Here is an 18,208-nt window from a genome sequence, read left to right on the forward strand (position 1 = left end):
CGCGGTGTTAAAGCGTCCGATCGGCTCTCTGAGGCTCAGATTAAAGTTACCGTGTGTCGGTTTACATTTACGCTCTGTCTCGCGGTGTTAAAGCGTCCGATCGGCTCTCTGAGGCTCAGATTAAAGTCACCGTGTGTCGGTTTACGTTTACGCTCTGTCTCACGGTGTTAAAGCGTCCGATCGGCTCTCTGAGGCTCAGATTAAAGTCACCGTGTGTCGGTTTACGTTTACGCTCTGTCTCACGGTGTTAAAGCGTCTGATCGGCTCTCTGAGGCTCAGATTAAAGTCACCGTGTGTCAGTTTACGTTTACGCTCTGTCTCACGGTGTTAAAGCGTCTGACCTTAGCCAACATCAGCTGACAAAGAACTCATTTTGTGTTTTATCACAGCGCTTTATAAAATAAAGTTTATTCATAAAAATCACGGCACACAGCCCCAATTGATGTTGGCTGTGATATTGAAATAATATTGTTCTTTTTGTTTTTGCTGAGTTCACATCCAAACTTGCGTCACTCTGGTCATGTTACAGTGGATGATCTGCTGTTGCTGTGGTCATTTCGTGCCCATTGGGCGCCTATAGGATGCTCTGTGAGGTGTTCTTTTGTGGCCTGTATGGTATCTGTGAGTCCTCCGGCCTTGACGTCTGTTCTGCAGAAATCAGGTGCAGCTTCATACTTCACGGTGACCATTGTGATCATGGCAGTTTGGGAGCGGATACTGAGCGGGCCTTGTAAGTTCCTGGCGGCAGCTGTGCAGTTCTTTGCCAACATGTGGTGCACCACAAAATAGGGTTTAATACCTTCTGTTGAAATGAAGGTGCACCGGGTCACTACATTTAGGTGAGAAAGGCGGAAACAGGATGCTGAGGCTACTTACAGTGAGGAAGGACTGTGAGGAGGAGGAAGAAAGCTGCAGTGATTCTCTGCAGCCAGTGGAGGCGCTGCCCTTCTCTCTGTCAGAAAGCCATCGTCTCAGTTTCTGGCCTATAAGAGATTTTGATTGAATGACGAGGATGTTGGGTAAGAGGCAGCGGTGGGTTCGCCACACTTACTGTGCTTCCTGCAGTGCTCCGCGGCATGGTAGGAGCCCAGCATGGCAAGCGGATGGTGTGACAGACTGAACGGGTACACGAGCCGAGCCTGTTAATTCAAAACATATGCAGCACTACACAATGGATGGTCAAATTTATACGGCCTCCATGGTTTGCTGAGGAAAAGATCAAGGGTTTTATGAACAGCATGCACACTCACCAACGTTCTGAGATCATTAGCAACAGGATTGCGTCTGTTTTAATCCAGCCTCACCTATTTGGCATTTTCATCCCAATTCTTAAACCAACGACATTTCCAGTTCAGTTAGGTCCGTCCTGGGAGCATGCACTGATGCCCAGCCTCCCCACTAGAGAACTGCCTCATGTCTTGGATGGCAACAAACCGGGCAGGAAATTCAATACATTTATAAAGTTAGGCGAGGAAAAAAAAAACAAAAAACTAATCTTTTTCTTTTTGTGGCTCATAAACAGGAACAGATGGACAAGGACGGATCAATAATTCTATGGGTCGTTGGTCCTGTGGGACACTAGTCCTACGGTTATGGTGGTCTTATGGGCCACAACAGACACAGTATTGTGCATCTCAGATTCATTCATCTATTCATAGTATACTTGGGTACCCGATTACTATCTTCAGTTATGTGAACTATTATGTGTCAGACACAATATTATAAATAACTCAGAAGTGTTCATTTCCACAGAGAGTTTAAGTTCAGTTTAGGATAAAACTCACTCTTAATGTGTCCCCAGTGAGCCAGTGAACTTTTACTGACTACTAGACTCTCGTCTTTGGTGATACTGCATTTGTAATGTATCTGTATTTTCACAGACAGAAATTTTGATGTGTTCGTAACCCCGTCCACCAATACCATCATCATCACGTTAATGTTTTATTAACAAGACAGTACGTGAATACCATATGTCCAGTCAATATTATGTGCCTGTAAATTAAAATGACCCCCAAACAGGGTTTTTTTTTCTTAGTTACCATCTTCATGTTGCGTGCGGTGTCAAGGGTCTGACCCACAGCGAGGTCTGCAAGTGCTTTTGCATTTTCTGAACACTGCTACATTGTTGCAGTGAACTAGTTTGCACGTTGCATTACTGCACCATTTGCAAAGACCCGTAGGACTACAGACCTGCAATCAGAGGGATGGCCACCAAGCAGCAATATGCAAAGGCCAAAGCCAACAAAGCAGCATCTGAGAGACCTACTCCAGGAGATTTTTAAGTCTACCTGCTCTGAGGTACCTCCTGGTTCTCTCTAACAGTCTAATCCTGACTGGTTTCTAATCATCAGAAAACTAGAAATTATACTCAAGGTGATAAACCTGAAATTTATGAGAGTGATGTTATTAGATTTATCAGAACCAATACTGTAGCCAAGACCTGAACATTGGGGGGGTAGTGTATTGTATACAACTGTATCTCTCTCTCTCTCTCTGCCTCAACTGCACCAGCTAATCATCAAAAGCAGGAGTCAAGAAGAAATTACAGCTTCCTCCCCTCTCCTCTTTTCTGTTCTCTCTCTCTGCTCCGACCTTCAAAGTCCCAGCTTCACCAGACTGTGAATTCTTCAAATTAAAATTTGGATTAACCATGGAATTGATCAGCTGGTCTCTCAATACTACTGACACCATTTTTTTGACAAGGAACTCAGGGCTTGGGAACTCTGCGTGCCCCGATGGAACCTACCCAGCTGGCTATGCTCTCAACGCCTGAGAGAAATGAAGTGTGGCATGCGTGGCTCCATTCTCTGTGGAAGATGTTGAGGATTCATTTCTATATGCTTTTATGGTGGGAGGTTTGGTGCTGATTGGTCTGTGTGCTGCCCTGACCCACAGGAATATTAGCAAGACGGCTGCTTCCAGAATCTCGTCCCCTCATCTGTCCGTCATGGTTAATGAGCTGGGCAATGCTGTGTAATTTCAGGCTGCGTGAACTCAAACGCAAAATGAATACAATCTTGGAGCAAATGCATTATATTGCAAAAGAATGTGCTTCTGAGGACCGGAGAATATTCTTCATAAATTTAGACTCGAGGCGGTTGCAGGTGCAGTAAATGGAATTCTGTATCTCTCCACGTAACATCAACATGGCAGCCTTATCGGCTCCTGAAGGCCAAATGCCCTGTTCTTCCCCCAGAAGGATCTATGGCAATGTCAGACTTTACACACACGGACAGAAACTGACAGAAACTTAACTCATCTGCACGTCTCCCTCCCTCCATCCCTATCTCCCCCCCCCCCGTGTCTCTCCATCCCCTCACCCTGGCTTCCTCCTTGCCACCTTAAAGGTGGATTTTACTGCTGCAGCCTTCAACCCCCAAGCTGGGTGGTGCGGGCCCCTCCTGCTGCGGCCTTCACCCACTTTACCTCAATTCAGATGACAGACTGTTTCAAAGTTTAGTGCACATAAACAATGTCAAATGTATATGTGTTGTCTTTAATTCTGAAGTGTGCCATTATTACAGTAAACAAGTAATAATGGTGGATTAATTGCTGTATCTTGTCTGCGGTAATTAGAGTGCAAACGTAATTTCGTTGTTGTACTCGTGTAATGACAATGACAATAAATCTCATCTCTCAAATACCAGCAGACCTGAAAGACTCAATGATCATCACCATCTACAAGTGGAAAGGAGACAAGTCTGACCTTGGGAACCATTGTGGAATCTCCTTAATGTCGTCATTATGGCAGAAAAGGTTCTTGCACAGACTGCTATCAATTGTCTGAGACCACTACCAGAAAATATCCTTCCTGAAACCCAGAGCAGCTTACAACCATCAAGAGGACCACGAGACAGGAATTTCACTGTCGGGCCAATTGCAAAAAAAATGTCAAGAGCAACACCAACCATTGTACCTCACCTTCACTGACAGACAAAGACGTTCAGTGGCATGTCCCGCCCACTACTGTGGAATATTCACACCAAAATGGGGTGTCTTGAAAAATTCATCAAGATCTTGACTCTTCTCCATTAATGCATTGTAGCGAGGAGCCTGCCTGCAATATACATCTCCTATGTTTGCATGAAGCAAAGGTCATAAAATTTCTTTAATGGAGAACACAACACAGCTCAAGTTCTGGAATATATCTAAGTGTCAAACAGGGCCGTATATAGGAATGTGAAAGGGGGGGTTCAAATCCTTGAGTTGGGTGTCCAGTGGGCCGCAGGGCCCCCGGTGGGGTTGAGGGGCAACGCCCCCCGAAGCAGAAGCTTTTAGAGGATTTCGAGGGGTAAAAAGCTACATAAATTTCATTTGAAACCCAAAATGTATCATTTTAGGAAATACATTTTTATATACAAATAGTCCTTGCTTGGGATTGGATCAGTTGCCATAAGAACCACCCAGGAAGAACAAAGATAACATTAATGCAAACTTTATACCTGCCTGTCAGTTGCGAATGACGCAACCGACAGGCGTGAAAAAACTCACGCATGCGCACGAAGGTTCAAGCTTGGCTGATGCAAGCGCACATGATTCAAATCCATATAGTTTTTGCAAAAACTAAAAAGGTCGGCTAGTTTTCTAACAGACCTCTTATTTAGCGGTATTAATATTCGCGTTTACATTATGAATATGTACGTATATGTACGTTATGTATTAAAATAGCGGTACTTAATTTGGCGACCTTAATTGGACTAAGCGGTAGAAGATGAATGAATGAATGTTTAACTCGCGAAATTCGCATAATAAATCCCACGTGAATATTTGCACCTTTACAGTATTTGCAACAGGAAGGAGCAGCTCCCTTTATTTCTCAGCTTATACATACAAACATGTTTTTACAAACCAGACAAGTGTAATTGTGTGTCTACATGGGTATTTACAAGCCTACTAATCTGTTTGATATCAGAGGAGGATAGGGACCAGGGAGCAAATCAACTCCCATGGGAAAAGTTTATCTAGCAGTTTCCCCTTTCATCACTTAAGGGATTACTCTGGCAGAGGAAATTGAAACTTGATAATAGCTGTGTAACAGTTAGTGCTTGTTGCTTATTATCAATGAAAAGAAAATACATAACGTTGATATCAGATCAGAAAAAAATCAGAAAAAAAATCAGCAGAATTCTCGGGGGGGGGGGGGGTTCGGTTGAACCCCCTGAACCCCCTCTATATATGGGCATGTCAAAAGCAGGCTTTCCTGAACCTAACTGACAGGGTTTTTCTCTATATTGTCAATATATGTTTTATCAAATGTTAATGTCTTCACTTTGATGTACAAGGTCTGTGAGAAAAGTATCCAACCTTTTTATTTTATGCAAAAACTATATGGATTTGATTCATGTTTTTACGTCAGCCAAGCTTGAACCCTCGTGCACATGCGTGAGATTTTCCACGCCTGTCGGTTGCGTCATTCGCCTGTGGGCAGGCTTTGAGTGAGCACTGCTCCACCCCTCTCGTCGTTATTTCATTGCGAGGAAATGGCAGAATGATTTGGGCTTTTTTTTCCATCAGAATTTTTTCAGAAACTGTTAGAGACAGGCAGCTGGAAACCATTCGGAAAATTCACATGGCTTTCGGTGAAAATTTTACGGGCTTCACAGAGAATAAGGAGTGTTACTACAGCTTTAAGGACGGCCCACAATGGTGCGCCACGCTCCGAGCCGCCATCGAGAGGCAGAAACCACCACATCATTTCTAAATGGATGGCTGTGTGGAGCCGGGACCATCGTGTGCAATTTCTCTGGTTATCACAAGAGCTGGACATCAGCCATTTTCCGGCAGATTTCACTTTTAACAAGAAATTTTGTCATGGAAAGCCGCGCAGAGGCTTCGCGCGTCACAACCGATTCGCTGATGAAGCGAGACAAAGAACACCTCCATTTCAGAGTGCCAGAGGACAAGTTGGGACATGCCTATCTCGGCTTTCAGTGCTTACCAGTTGAGTGAGTATAAGAGAAATTGTGGAGAGCTGGGCATGTCCCAACTTGTCCTCTAACACTGCAAAACGGAGGTGTTCTTTGTCTCGCTCCATCAGCGGCTCCGTCGTGACGCGCGAAGCCTCCGCGTGGCTTTCCATGACAAAATCTCTTGTTAAAAGTGAAATCTGCCAGAAAATGGCTGATGTCCAGCTCTTGTGATAACCAGAGAAATTGCACACGATGGTCCCGGCTCCACACAGCCATCTGTTTAGAAATGATGTGGTGGTTTCTGCCTCTCGATGGCGGCTCGGTGCGTGGCGCGCCATTGTGGGCCGTCCTTAAAGCTGTAGTAACACTCATTCTCTGTGAAGCCCGTAAAATTTTCACCGAAAGCCAGATAAATTTTTCGAATGGTTTCCAGCTGCCTGTCTCTAACAGTTTCTGAAAATAAAGCCCAAATCATTCCGCCATTTCCTCGCTATGAAACAACGACGAGAGGGGTGGAGCAGTGCTCACTCAAAGCCTGCCCACAGGCGAATGACGCAACCAACAGGCGTGAAAAAACTCACGCATGCGCACGAGGGTTCAAGCTTGGCTGACGTAAAAACATATGAATCAAATCCATATATTTTTTGCATAAAATAAAAAGGTTGGATACTTTTCTCACAGACCTCGTACTCTGTAATCATGTCTTTGATTCTGTTCTCTATTTTTCATATATATGTATATGCATGTGTGAAAGTTCATGTACCATTATTCCTTTAATTATTTAGTGTCAAAAGCAATCATATACGCTGAACGGTTCAAGTGATCATTAAGACTGTCAAACAGTGAGTAGATGATCTTTGACCATTCAATGTGCAGATTGTTTTGCCAGAATGTCAGACTGGTTGGCTAGGGTCATGTTTGGCTAATCGCAGATGTGTACTTTTGATTAATGGTTCAGCCTTGAAGAAGAGCAGTGTAACTGGAACACGGTTCAAGGGCTGGACATTGTTATGGAAAGCTTAGGAGACTGAGGGCTCAAAAGCCATAACAGTTTTCATATCAATGTGAGACCAGACTTTGTGTCTTTCCATTGTTTTGTGATACTGTCACTCCTATATGCTGTATGTAACCATATTCAATAAAAGGAGAGGCAAATGGGCGGGACCTTTAAGACGGACGACAGTTCTTTCTGAGGGAGCTTCTCGTTTGTCCTCTCCTGTACAGGACAAAGAAATTCTGTCTCTTGCGTGATCATTTCTGTGTGAGTAAACTGAGTAGTTGTTCGGTTCAGGTCCAACTCTGAACAACTCTGACACTCACACAGAATGGCCAGGTGTCATAAAACTGCCCCCTTTAACGTGCATTCCTCACGGAGTCTTGGGGTTTCTTATCAGCTCCCAAAAGCAGATGGTGAGCACCTTTTTCTTCTAAAAACACAGACCCCAGAAAGACATACTTTTCCCAAAGTCCAAAAACTGTGTCTTTACAGCACAATTCCAATAAGTCCATACCACAGAAGAGTTGCCATCAACTTGGAGATCACAATACAGTTTTTCTGGTTAAAATCGACCTCAGATTGATAGATTTCACATTTTCTGATGAAATCCAAAAACCAGCCTCTTCCAGTCCGTGGAACATGAGTGACCCCTTTTGGCCAAATTGGGGAAGGACATGTGCCAGTTTGTGAATGTTATAAAGTGAAGATTACATGTTTAAAAGTTGTACTATTGCGTTGTAACAAGAAAAAAAAAAAAAACAGGAAGAAAAGAAAAACGTGATCATTTAATCTCACACATGGAGTTTATATATATCCTGTATTTTACTCTGATCATAGATTGTACAGAGTTTGCCAAATGTGTCCTTTTTCCATATATAACTAAAAACAATAAAAACAGTCCTTCCGCTTGACGCTGCTCACGCTCCGTCAGGGAAAGGCGTGTCCATGCCACTTGCATGGGCTCCTCTGCAGCGCTGGGTGCCACCGGAGCGGCTGGAAGCAGATGGTCGATCAGACAACGGGAGAAATCACTGGCTGGGATGCTGACTGTCTTGGCGAGGGCAGTCAGACAGACAGCGATCAGTCCAGATAGTCAATGCTATCAGTTCATCGAGGTCATTAGGCAGGTCTATCGCCTCCAGCTGATCAATGACGTCACTTAAGCCCAGGAAGAAGACATCTTGGAGCGCTGCCGGGTTCCACTTGCTCTTTGTGGCCAAGATGAGAAAATCTTTGGTGTAATCTGCCACCCGGCGGTTGCCTTGCTTTAACCTCAACAACGAGCATGCTGCCTCACGCCCCGGGGAGGTGTGCTGGAATACCTGCTCTAGAGTGTGAGTGAAGGCCACCAGGGAGGAGCAAGATGGCGAACCGCGGCTCCACTCAGTCGTAGCCCACGCTGCTGCCTGGCTCCTCAGGTGAGCAATGACGAATGCTATCATCGCCGTTTCCGACGGAAACATTGATGCCATTAGTTCAAAGTGTAGTTCACATTGTGTAATGAATGGCTTGACATCCAGAAAAACGCTCAGGCCGTGAGCGTTGAATACAAACCTCGGGTACGGAAGCCGGCGGGGCGGTTGATGGTTGATGGTCTGGGGTGTGGCGGCGGGAGCCGTACTGGTCATAGCCTGATGCTTTATGGTAGCGAGTAGTTGCTCCATCTGAGAGCTCACTGAGGCCATGAAGGAATCCTGCCGCTTGGCTAACTCACTGATCCCTGAGTTCAGAGTGGCAAGCTGGTCCTCTTGCTGAGCGAGCTGCCGACTGTGCTGGCGTACCGGCAAGTAGAAGGCGTCTGCTGTGTCCATAGTTGGCCAGATTGTACTATCAGCTTTGACAGGCAAGACGGGCTGGACACAAATGCAGGACGCCGGTAAACAGCTCAGTGGAGTTAAAGGGTTTACTCGGTTAACAAGCTGGAGTCGGTACACAGAAGGCAGTCCAAAAAGAGCAACAGTAACAAAAACATCAAGCTTAAGCATGGTCGAAGTACACAGGCAGGTAGTCAGAAACACGATGAGTCAAACAAAGCAAGGCAAGGAAATACAAGATACTGAGCTGGAAAGAGGCACAAGGTACTGCAATCTGGCGAGGGAGGAAGGCACAATGGGGAGCTTAAATACACCCAGGCAATGAGGTGCAGATAGAGAACAGGTGTGCGTGGAACACACCAGAAGGAGGGTGTGACCAGAGACAGGGAAACACCCACCACCAAGAGCCAGCAGAGACAGACGAGAGAAAAAGTGACAGACAGACCCAAACAGAAAAAACCCAGCAAGAGAATAAACAAAACGTAACTGAAAAACACAATAGCCAAGAAATAAATGCCGGCAACAACCCAAATCCTGACATCGTCAGTATTGGGAGCATATATACTAGCTAGAATAACTGGTTTATTGTACAGCTTGCCTGTAACAATGACATATCATCCACGAGGGTCAGATACTACTTTTGATGTTATAAAAGGAATCATCGTTCTAATAACAATAGCTGCACCTCTACTTTTTACTGAGAAATTTGAGTGATACACTTAGTTTCTTGTAGAAACCCAATATTTTTAAGATTTTTAAGATGAGTCAGTATATTTCCACATTGAATCGCACTACTGAGACCTTTGCAATTCCATGAGATAATCTTAACCAAGTTTTGACACCCAGTTGTTTTTGACACATTAGCCATGATCGTTTAGTTGGAAAAATAAGAAAGTACTCCAAGTTATATTTTTAGACAGTCTCTATTCAAAGTAGAAGTTGCATTCTGTAGAAGTGCAGGACAAAAAATATGAACTAAGACCAAAACCCCTAAACCCTACCATCCCACTTCCCTCCCCGTGCTCCCCTAAATTAACTACTCTGCCAGAACTAGGACAGAGAAAAAAAATGTCTAAACTCAGAGAAGTGCTTGTGCATGAACATTTGACTTACCACTAAGCTCCTAAACTTTTTTTTTCCTTTCCAGACCATTTTAACTATATTTTGGTCCTCATGCATGTTTAATATAAAACAGATTACCCCCCCCCCCTTTTTTTAATACATAAATAAAGCAAGAAAATAAAAATAATAAAAAAAGAAAGATGAATTCACATATTTAGGGTACCTGATAAGTTTGTTACTCAGTCCGCATAAGCCATAACCACGAGTGTCTCTTTGTTGTTGTTAACTTTCATTCGTCCTCTCGTTGGGATGATGGCATTTTGTCCACAAGGTATTTTACGCTGGGCTCATATCAGGGAAGATGTGGACCTGGGACCCCTCATAAAGGAGCTTGCCTTTGCTCCGGGACAGCGGCATGATTTTTTCTTTGTCTGAGTAGTAGTGAAGACAAGCAATTATGGGTCGGGGTCGTTCATCATTGCACGGTTTTGACGAAAGCTTCTGTGTGCTCAGTCAACAACAATGGGGCTATTAAAGTTTTCTTCGCCAAGCACTTTAGAGAGGAAGCTGCATGTAAAGTCAGTCGGTTTGTTGTTTTCGGCACCCTATGGAATGTTTAATATCCTGATGTTCTGCTGACAACTTCCGTTTTCCAAATCGATCCACTTTTCCTGTAGTTTCTTGTGGTCAGCGGCAAGTGACCGGTATGAGCTCTCGAGAGCTGTGAGCCGGTCAGATGTGTCGCTGAGAGATTGTTCCATGTTCTTCTGTGTATTCGCCACTTCTGCTTGTGTTGAGAATAATTTTTAAACTTTCTCGGTTAGCTTGTCATGTATAGCTTTAATGTCCGCCTTAGTGGTCTCTCGCAAAGTTGAGATATCTTCACGTATTTCTTTACAAAATCCCTCCATCTCAGTTTTAACATTATTGACTGCATGGTAACCCTGTAGGTGTAGCACCATGGCCTCGATTCGCTCTGATTAAATAAAATATATTAATCCTGTCTCAACCACAAAAAACCACTGGAGAGAGAGACTGCATTTCCACCCCAGTTGAGAAATTCCGAAGTCATCTGGAGATCTTCAGATAAGTCTTGAGACTCCTCCGATGGTCCAACACTGTTTCGCAGAGGAAAACAAAGCTGTAATTCAAAGTTCTTCAAAGGGAAGCCCTTGTCTTTTCTCGGTTAAACTCTGGTCATTATGAATTACATGACATTACAATGGCTTCACTTCAGAATCTGAGCTTCTCCAGGCCAGGAGAACCCAAACTTTTATGATCAAGCTAAGACAGAATCTCTCCTCATCTTGGGGGTGGGGGGGGTGGGGGGGCGCTTCCTCCATGATAACACGTGGTCATAAACTTTGTCCTGACAATCACCTTTTACCTTGAGATTAAAGCAAAGGAAAAGACCTTTCTTTTAAATAAAAGAATCACATCAGTATTCTTTGATTCACACGTATAAAAACTTCTAAGGGTGTTTGTATTGATTATTCAAGCAAATGCTGTGCATGTATTCCATTTTATTGACTTGTGTCCTTTTTAACTGATGTGTGTTTAAGTGATCTTTTTGCAGTGTCAACATGTTGATGAAGTATTCTGTTTTAACCAAATGGAGTGTTTAAGTGTCTATTAATAATGGGTGTCCATTTGAGTGTCTGAGAACAAATGGAATTTCAAATTAATTAATGCGTTACATAGTTGAATCATTTGAGTCTGCTCTGAAGACATGAAGCTTTCTGTAAAGTTACACACCCTAAATGGGTGGAGTTTGGTGATGTCAGTCCCCCTTTAAGAAGTTAGGACAGAGCCTCGCTCGACCCTTCTTCCCCGTCTCCTGCCCCTTCTTCTGCTGCTTCTACCTCCTTCTCTGCTTTCTTCTTTGAAAACACTTGATTTTTATTTTTTTGGGCCAAGGCCCCATTGCTAAATTAAGCTAAGCTAAGCTACCACGTGGCATTCATTCATTCTTTACTTTTGGACAAATTTAAAGTTTTAACCTGATGTTTAAGGTGTGTCAAGTCTTTTGAATTTTTAAGAGAACTTCCAAGCTGAGCTTTTCAAATTAAGAGCAAATTTACAGAAAAGCGACTTTTCCTTTTCAATATAATCTTTCAACGCTCTTAAAGTTTTAAATTTTCTAAGTTCACAAAGACTTTAATTTGGCTCCAACAATTTTTAAAGCTACCAGACACCATTTTCAACAAACACCTACCTCTGGGTTCCTGCAAGCTGACAACAGAGCTGATTTCAGCCCAGCAGCTAACCGTCGGCAAAGCCAGCCGACCCAAGCCCTGGGATCACTCGGGGACACCTCTGAGTTAACCCCTCGGACTCAGGTGAACTCACGCTGCCCAGAGCATGGACATCCACAACGGACGGATCAGACCGTCCCAAAACCTCTTTACTGCCTGTTTTTTCTGGGAGTCATTTTTGCTTCAGTAGTGTTATGGATTACTTCGTTTGAAGATATCTGGTCTGGAAATTTTAGTTTTTAATCAGTTTTGTGATGAGCTGGTCTTTCACACTACTTACTCCATACGACCAGAAGCAGAAGTCCCATGTTTTAATTTTTTATTGTGTTTTTAATCTTTTAATTCATTTTGTTCTGATTTTGTTAAATTATGTTTATGAAGCGCCTTGAGGCGATCTCCTCATGATTTGGCACTATATAAATGAATAAATTTTAATTTGATGGACTGTCCCCACTGCTGTTCTGTGTAGGCCTCAACTCCCTCAGCCAACTCATCACAAAGAGTGGCTACAGATACTGATTCAGGAATAGAGTAACCATCAGCCACCTCCTGTACATGGATGACATCAAGCTGTGTGCCAATAGTGAGCGAGACATTGACTCACTGATCCACCTCACCAGGATGTCATTTGGATTGGATAAGTTTGTCTGAATGGTGGCAAAGACAGGGAAGGTGATCCAGACTGAGGGGGTGAAGTTTCCAGAATGCAGGATTGCAGACATACAGGACAGCACCAAGTACCTGGGAATCCCACAAGCCAATGGGAACCATGATGAAGATGCAAGAAGGTCAGCCATGGCCAAATAGCTCCAGAAGGTAAGACAGGTGCTGAGAAGCCAGTTCAATGGTGGAATAAGAGCCAAGCCATCAATACATATGTCATCAGATCCCAGCTGGGATAATAAGTTGGCCACAGGAGGAGATAGATGCCACTGATGTCAAGATATGAAATCTCCTCACAATGCACCCTGTTCAGCTCCCTGAGGCTCGACGAGCAACAGAAGTAGGGTGGGTGAGGATTAGTGAGTGTCAGACCCACAAGCCACGATTACATGAGGAGCATTCATGAATACATCAGAAAGATGACCCCCCCAGATGGTGATAAGGAACAGGAGGAGGAGTTATCACAGAAGACCAAGTCCCTCCATGGGATGTACCATCAATAGATAGAGGAATTGGCTGCGGATACACCAAGTCCACACTAAAACCTTTAAAATTAGTGCAATACCTTAAACCTAAAACATATAGCTGATAATTTCACTTTATAAAACTTCAGACATGACATTAATTTAAATAACTTGTCCAAAATTAGTTGGATGACTTGGGTGATATTGCCAGCTAGTTAGTAGGGTGTCAAGAAAAAAAAGATTTTTTTTTTTTGGCTCTCATTTTGTTTCTTTTCTGTGAGCAGTTCTCTTCTGATTGTAGAGGATAGAGTGGTTTCTCCTGAATCCAGCTCTCCTCTGTCTGTAGAGAATAGAACTGTACATCTACTACAAAATATTTAACAGGTAGGCTCTAAAATCTTTGCTATCAGACTTCAAAAATGTTTATTAACTGTTAAAACTTTATTCACTAAGTCTGCAATATGTTAGCGGTCTAAAAATTATTGGATCAAAATTAATCCAAAGATAATTGTTCTGATAATGGTTTTCAAAGTTATCTGAAAAGCTAATCTGATAATGAAAACATTAGCTTTGATAATTAGCAGATTAGCGGAACTGTGCCCACCACTGGTAGCAGGATGCAAGATGTAAGCTGTAAGCTGGGACAGCATATGCTGAGAGGCACAGCCCAGTGTTGGGGATCATGTACAGGAACATCTGTGCCACATACGGATTAGAAGTCCCCAAGTGCCGATGGGAGAGGCCACCAAAGGTGGGTGAGAACGACGGGTCCTGTGGGACTTGAATTCCAGACATACAAGCAGCTGCTGGCCAACCAACCAGACATAGTGGTGGTTGACAAGGGAAAGAAAACCGCAGTTGTGGTCAATGTAACAATCCCAACTGACAGCAACATCAGAAAGAAGGAGCACGAGAAAATAGAGAAGTACCAAGAGTTGAAGGTGCAACTAGAAAAGATGTGATGTGTTAGGGTGTAAAAGGGCCACTACTCCTCCACACCAGTATGTGGTGCTGTAAGCATGTCACTGGATGTCCAGCTGTGCTACAGTTAAACCAGTTGCAATGTACCTCTGCTCGTCCATCTGGCTCCTTCAACCGTGTGCATATTGATGCCATGTATGTGAGTATTTCTTCTCTTGACCCCACTTATTAAGAAATCTGGCTTGGATTCTTCTGAATTGTCCAATTATAGACCAATTTCCAAACTTCCTTTTCTCTCTAAAAGTTTGGAGAAAATTGTATACTGCCAGTTGAGTTCTTTTCTTAATAATCATGACACCCTGGAGATGTTTCAGTCTGGTTTTAAATCCCGTCACAGTACTGAGTCAGCACTGCGGCGGGTTTTTAATGACATTTGTGTAGGTACTGATTCTGGTCACTGTGTTGTTTTGGTCCTGTTGGATCTAACAGCGGCCTTCGATACAGTGGACCATCAGATCCTCTTGTCTCGCCTGGAAAACTGGGTGGGCATTAACGGTGTTTTAGGTTGGTTTAGATCCTACCTTTCAGAGAGAAGTTTTTGTGTCCGTATTGGAGCTGTTGAATCTTGTGCAGCGCCCCTTGCATGTGGGTGCCTCAAGGCTCCATACTTGGTCCGCTTCTTTTTTCTTTGTATTTACTCCCAATGGGATCAATTTTTAGGAGACATGATATCGCTTTTCATTTTTATGCTGATGACTGTCAAATGTATCTGCCACTGAAGCAGCAAAATGCATACTCTGCGAACCATCTCTTAGAGTGCATTGGTGAGATTAAGGCATGGTTGTCCATAAATTTTCTACACCTGAATGATAAAAAGACTGAGGTGTTGCTGTTTGGGCCTAGTGACACTTCCAAAATCAATGTGGATCTGGGTCCCATGAGTCAGTATCTGACACAGACAGCAATAAACCTGGGTGTAAAGTTGGACAGTGATCGTAAATTCGATGCTCAGATTAGGTCAGTGGTCAAGTCTAGTTTCTGTCAACTTAGACAACTGGCCAAGGTGAAACGATTTCTTTCACGACATCATTTTGAGATTTTAATCCATGCTTTTATCACTAATCGCCTGGACTATTGCAATGCACTTAATATTATATACTTAATATATAATATTGGGCTGAATCAGACTCTGCTTACTCGCCTACAGATGGTGCAAAATGCTGCTGCTCGACTTTTGGCTGGTGTTAGAAGGTGCAAGCACATTACACCGGTTTTGACCTCACTTCATTGGCTCCCAGTTCGTTTTAGAATTGATTTTAAAATTCTTTTATTTGTTTTTAAATGTCTTCATGGCCTTGCCCCGCTATATCTGTCTGACCTGCTCCATTTATACGTCCCTTCACGCTCACTCAGGTCAGCTGATTTGTCACTGTTGGTTATCCCAAGGTCAAAGAGGAAGCGTAGAGGTGACCGAGCTTTTTCAGTCATTGCCCCGAGACTGTGGAATGATCTTCCTTTGCACATTAGGCAGGCTGATTCTCTCTCTGCTTTTAAATCGTCTCTTAAAGCACATTTTTTCTCTTTGGCTTTTAACACAGCTTGACACTTTTTTGTGTGTGTGTGTTTTTGCTTTTAACTAACTTTTTATTTATTAAATTATTTTAACTTGCCTGTTTTTGTTGTGTACAGCGCTTTGGTTGTTGGTGCATTTTAAAGTGCTTTCTAAATAAATTGAGATTGAGATTGAATTGAGATTGTACGACTAATGAGTCACAACAAGCTGGTGATGAGGATGTTTGAATGATTCCTGACCCACTGCTGTGTTGTAAGATGAGGAAGCTGAAGCTGATGGAGAAGTGGGGAACGGCGGGATTCACTGGTCAGATTGAAGCCTTTGATGAAGCCACAGAACAATGGTCCACGCATATTGAGAGGTTTGAGCATTTTATTACCGCAAATGACATTCTGCTGGTGAGGAAAGCTGCAGTGTTATTGGCACTGGACAAACCAGGAAATATGAAGTTTTAACAAAGACGTTAAGTGACTCTTTCTCCCAAAACCCATTTTAATTGTGGAAACAAATCGTTTTCATTAAAGGAACCAGGAAGAGGGGCAGATTGTCGCACAGTATGTGGCTATGTTAAAAGAAAACTGAACACTGTGATTGTGACACCTACCTGCAGGACGCCCTGCGCGATAGATGTGGTTCAATGAATGAGAATATCCAGAGAGAGCTATTAACTGATGAAGCATTAAGGTCCAGCGGGCTGTGGACATAGCGCTGGCAATGGAGGCTGTTGTGAAGGAATCCCAGCAGTTAAAATTGTTTTTCTGCAAAAAGAAGACATACAAGACACTCATCTGAAACCAGGTGAAAATCAAGGAAGCCACCTGGGAGAAAGACAGGAAAGATTCATATGATGGAGGTTGATGCTTCTGATGATGATGATAACTGTTTTTATCAGATTCTGACTCAGGATGAAGACTGTATGTGCTGTCTGCCATGGAGAAGAAGGAGGCAGCTAGATCCATGATTGTGGTGAAACCAGGGATTGAAGGACAGGTGATTAAGATGGAAATAGGTGCTGCAGTATCTTTCATTTCAAAGGACATATATGAAGCAAACTTGGCTCATCTGTGCCTGCAGAAGACAGAGGTGGTGTTAAGAACTTATACCGTGGAATTGCTGTCACCCGAAGGTGTTGTAACTGTGGGGGTGAAAATGAACAAACAGAAAGTGAGACTGCCCTCGTACGTGGTGAAGGGTCATTTACCCCCACTGTTTGGTCGGGAATGGCTGCAGAATATAAAACATGACTGGCGTGACATTAAAACAATGAGATTACAGCAGAAAGGTCACGGCGCAGTCGAGGATGCATTGAAAGGCTATGCAGAAGTTTTTGATGAAAAAATTAGGAACTTTAACAGGGTTTGAGACATCCTTAACACTAAAGCCAGGCCATCAGACGAAGTTTTGCCACGCACGGTCGGTTCCGTATGCATTGAGACCAAAAATGGAAGCAGAAATTAAGAATTTGCTGCAGCAGGAGGTGATCTCACCAGTACAGTTCAGTGACTGGGCAACACCTACATGTTCCAGTGATGGAGAGATCTGGGCTGTGAGGATTTGTGGAGACTTTAAAGTGACAGTAAGTCCGACACTATGTGTAGAACATTACCCAATACCTCGTGTTGAGGATTTGTTCACTATCTTGGTTCAGCGATTTAGTAAACTGGATTTATCACAGGCATATCTGCAGATGCCTGTTACTGAGGCTCCCAAAAATACTTCACCATCACCACCCATAAAGGGTTGTTTTGGGATAACATCAGCCCCCTCAATCTTCCAAAGAATTATGGATCAAGTGCTGCAAAATTTACAGAATGTACATTGTTTTCTGGATGACATCCTGGTAATTGGCTGGGATGATGCCCATCATTTGGAGAATCTGAAATTGGTTTTGGATCGGTTGAAGCAGTTTGGGTTAAAAGTCCAAAGAGAGAAGTGCAAGTTTTTGTGAGTTCTTTGGAGTGTCTGGGGCACATTATTGATACAAAGGGACTTCATAAGTCACCAGCAAAGATTAGTACCATAATGAATGCCCTGGAACCAACAAATGTAAGTCAGCTGCGTTCTTTCTTGGGACTGATTAACTACTATACATGCTTTGTTCAGAAATTATCAGCGCTGCTGTTCCCACTAAATGCTTTGCTCCAGAAGGATACTAAGTGGGAGTGGTCCAAGGAATGCAGTCGCACCTTCTGGGAAGCAAAGGAGCAGCTCGCGAGTGATAAGGTACTAAACGCATTTTGATCCAAAACTCCCTGTGATGTTGGCCTGTGATGCTTCACCCTATGAGGTGGGAGCAGTGATTTCCCATATTTTGTCCAATGATGAGGAAAAGCCCATAGCTTTTGCATCGAGAACATTAAGCAAAGCAGAGCAAAATTATGCGCAAATTGAGTGTGAAGCGCTGGGCATTATATTTGTCTGGCCGCCATTTTACATTGTTGATGGATCACTACAGATTTAGACAGATTTGTGAACAATATTTGAGAGAAACAGGTCTTTTGTGTGTATAGAAAATGTTTCAGATCTTTGAGCTCAGGTCATGAAAAATGG

The 18,208-nt window shown here is 43.3% G+C and overlaps 1 protein-coding gene across 1 annotated transcript in view; it reads right to left on the reverse strand.

Moving 5' to 3' along the window:
* Window positions 1-932: 932 nt before the first annotated feature.
* Window positions 933-18,208, reverse strand: part of LOC117505651 (uncharacterized protein C2orf80-like) — an 80,686-nt gene continuing 63,410 nt past the window's right edge. Inside the window, exons 7-9 of the mRNA XM_034165225.1 lie at window positions 16,263-16,416; window positions 1,052-1,139; window positions 933-983 (exon numbers count right to left, since the gene is read on the reverse strand). Of these exons, the coding sequence (XP_034021116.1) occupies window positions 956-983; window positions 1,052-1,139; window positions 16,263-16,416 (270 nt within the window). The 3' untranslated portion in view covers window positions 933-955. The remainder of the gene's footprint in view (window positions 984-1,051; window positions 1,140-16,262; window positions 16,417-18,208) is intronic.

Source organism: Thalassophryne amazonica, unplaced genomic scaffold (genome assembly GCF_902500255.1).
Source record: "Thalassophryne amazonica unplaced genomic scaffold, fThaAma1.1, whole genome shotgun sequence".
NCBI classification, from domain to species: Eukaryota; Metazoa; Chordata; class Actinopteri; order Batrachoidiformes; family Batrachoididae; genus Thalassophryne; species Thalassophryne amazonica.